Source organism: Austrofundulus limnaeus, unplaced genomic scaffold, assembly GCF_001266775.1.
Source record: "Austrofundulus limnaeus strain Quisiro unplaced genomic scaffold, Austrofundulus_limnaeus-1.0 Scaffold239, whole genome shotgun sequence".
NCBI lineage: Eukaryota > Metazoa > Chordata > Actinopteri > Cyprinodontiformes > Rivulidae > Austrofundulus > Austrofundulus limnaeus.
In genome coordinates, this window is record NW_013952641.1 from 258,241 (window position 1) to 259,884 (window position 1,644).

Here is a 1,644-nt window from a genome sequence, read left to right on the forward strand (position 1 = left end):
AAAATCTATGTTTTTTAAGTGTTTGAGGAAAACGAAGACCTTGGAGAAAATCCTAAATAAACTGCAAATAAAAGAATTAAACTACGAACTTTGAACAGTTTTAATTAGAAGAATCCTGTCCACACTTGAGTTTTGAACTTACAAACATTTCAAGCTGAAGTCCAGCTTAACATAGCCGCATATAAATGTAAACTAGCCTCGCGATCAAAAGCCTGGAAGCATTTTATCCGCACGTTCCGGTGAAAATGCACACTGTATATTTATCAAAAGCAATCTCTGCATTTTCCATGCTGGGCCAGCCTCAGATCCTTTTTTTTTTCCCCTCCCTCCTCGCCACCACCTCTCCTAGAGAATAGCCGAGCAACCATAGTCCAAGCTTCACTTTGTAATTTACACAGGGGCTCAGTCAGCGCTGCGGCCAAATGAGCGTGCTCAGCCACAACCAAAATAAATGCGGCCGTGAAAGGATTTCGCTCCTGTACAGCATGTCATTTATGGGCCTCTTACTGGATGCAAACATTTATAGAACCAAACCGGCTTCGATGTTGGATAGAGACAGAGGTGAGAAGTGATTAATCTGATGGAAACCCGTCATTATTTGATGACGTAAATAGGCAAAACTTCGTATTCTAGCATTTGTTTACGAACAATCTGACTAATTACAGCTGAACTTCACACAAACACAGCCAGAAACAATGAAGGGCGGCTAAAAGTGGCAACCAGCATTTACGGAGCAAGAGGTTTCTGGCAGAACTGACTGTATACTTATCAACTACTTAGAACTATATGTGTGCAGTGTGGCTGTGGCTCTGGAGCACATGTTATATGGCTTATCCCAGAGCAGAGAGGAAAATAATGGTTTGGACCATAATGAGAAAAGGCAGCCTAAATAACTCCACTTCCCCTCTGAGGTGAAGGCATCTAAACATTTCTGGGTGTCTAATTTGCTGCTCATCAAGCAATTCAACCCGTCCAATCATCTCCACCTCAAACACAGCTGTTCACAACTTGGTCCTCTGATGAGTCGCATCAGGCAGGGCATTCACTTCCCGTGTCCGTTCTTTCATGTACTGCTCAGAAAATCCTGCTGAGTTGTGCGGCGCATCGTGAAACCCCCACAAATGTCCCGATCCGGGAGCATACTCACAGTGATGAGGGTCTGGTAGAGGCAGTAGAAGCCCAGGTACCAGATGAACCTGCCGGTGATGAAAGGAGGAACGAACCACAGGTAGAAGTAYGACACCACCAGGAAGGGAGTGCATCCCACCATCCTAAGGAAAAAAATTGAAATAAAAATAAAAAGATGAGTTAGGCAATAAGAATAATAATAAATTTATGGTTCAATTAAAGACCTAGCAATCGTTGATGGAATGCTTATTACCTGCTGTGTTAGTCTAAATTTAAAGGGTCCCTGATTAGTTGTAACATTAGACTTTATTTGATAAATATTTATTTTTACTGTAAAATAAGGACTGTAAAAATAATGTAGTCTGTTTAATTTTGTAAATCTTTAAAAATATATTTTAACATGGATGGAGCCATTTTATTTACACACAAAGCATTCTGGGTAAATGATGATGTGGATAGGTCCCCCGTGTGAGCGAGCTATATCCACCCTGAAGGTTAATCTTGGACAATATCTGA

At 41.2% G+C, this 1,644-nt stretch overlaps 1 protein-coding gene across 1 annotated transcript in view; it reads right to left on the reverse strand.

Moving 5' to 3' along the window:
- Positions 1–1,644, reverse strand: part of mfsd2b (MFSD2 lysolipid transporter B, sphingolipid) — a 34,170-nt gene that overhangs the window by 15,223 nt on the left and 17,303 nt on the right. The window contains exon 5 of the mRNA XM_014020075.1: positions 1,148–1,271. Within this exon, the coding sequence (XP_013875529.1) occupies positions 1,148–1,271 (124 nt within the window). The remainder of the gene's footprint in view (positions 1–1,147; positions 1,272–1,644) is intronic.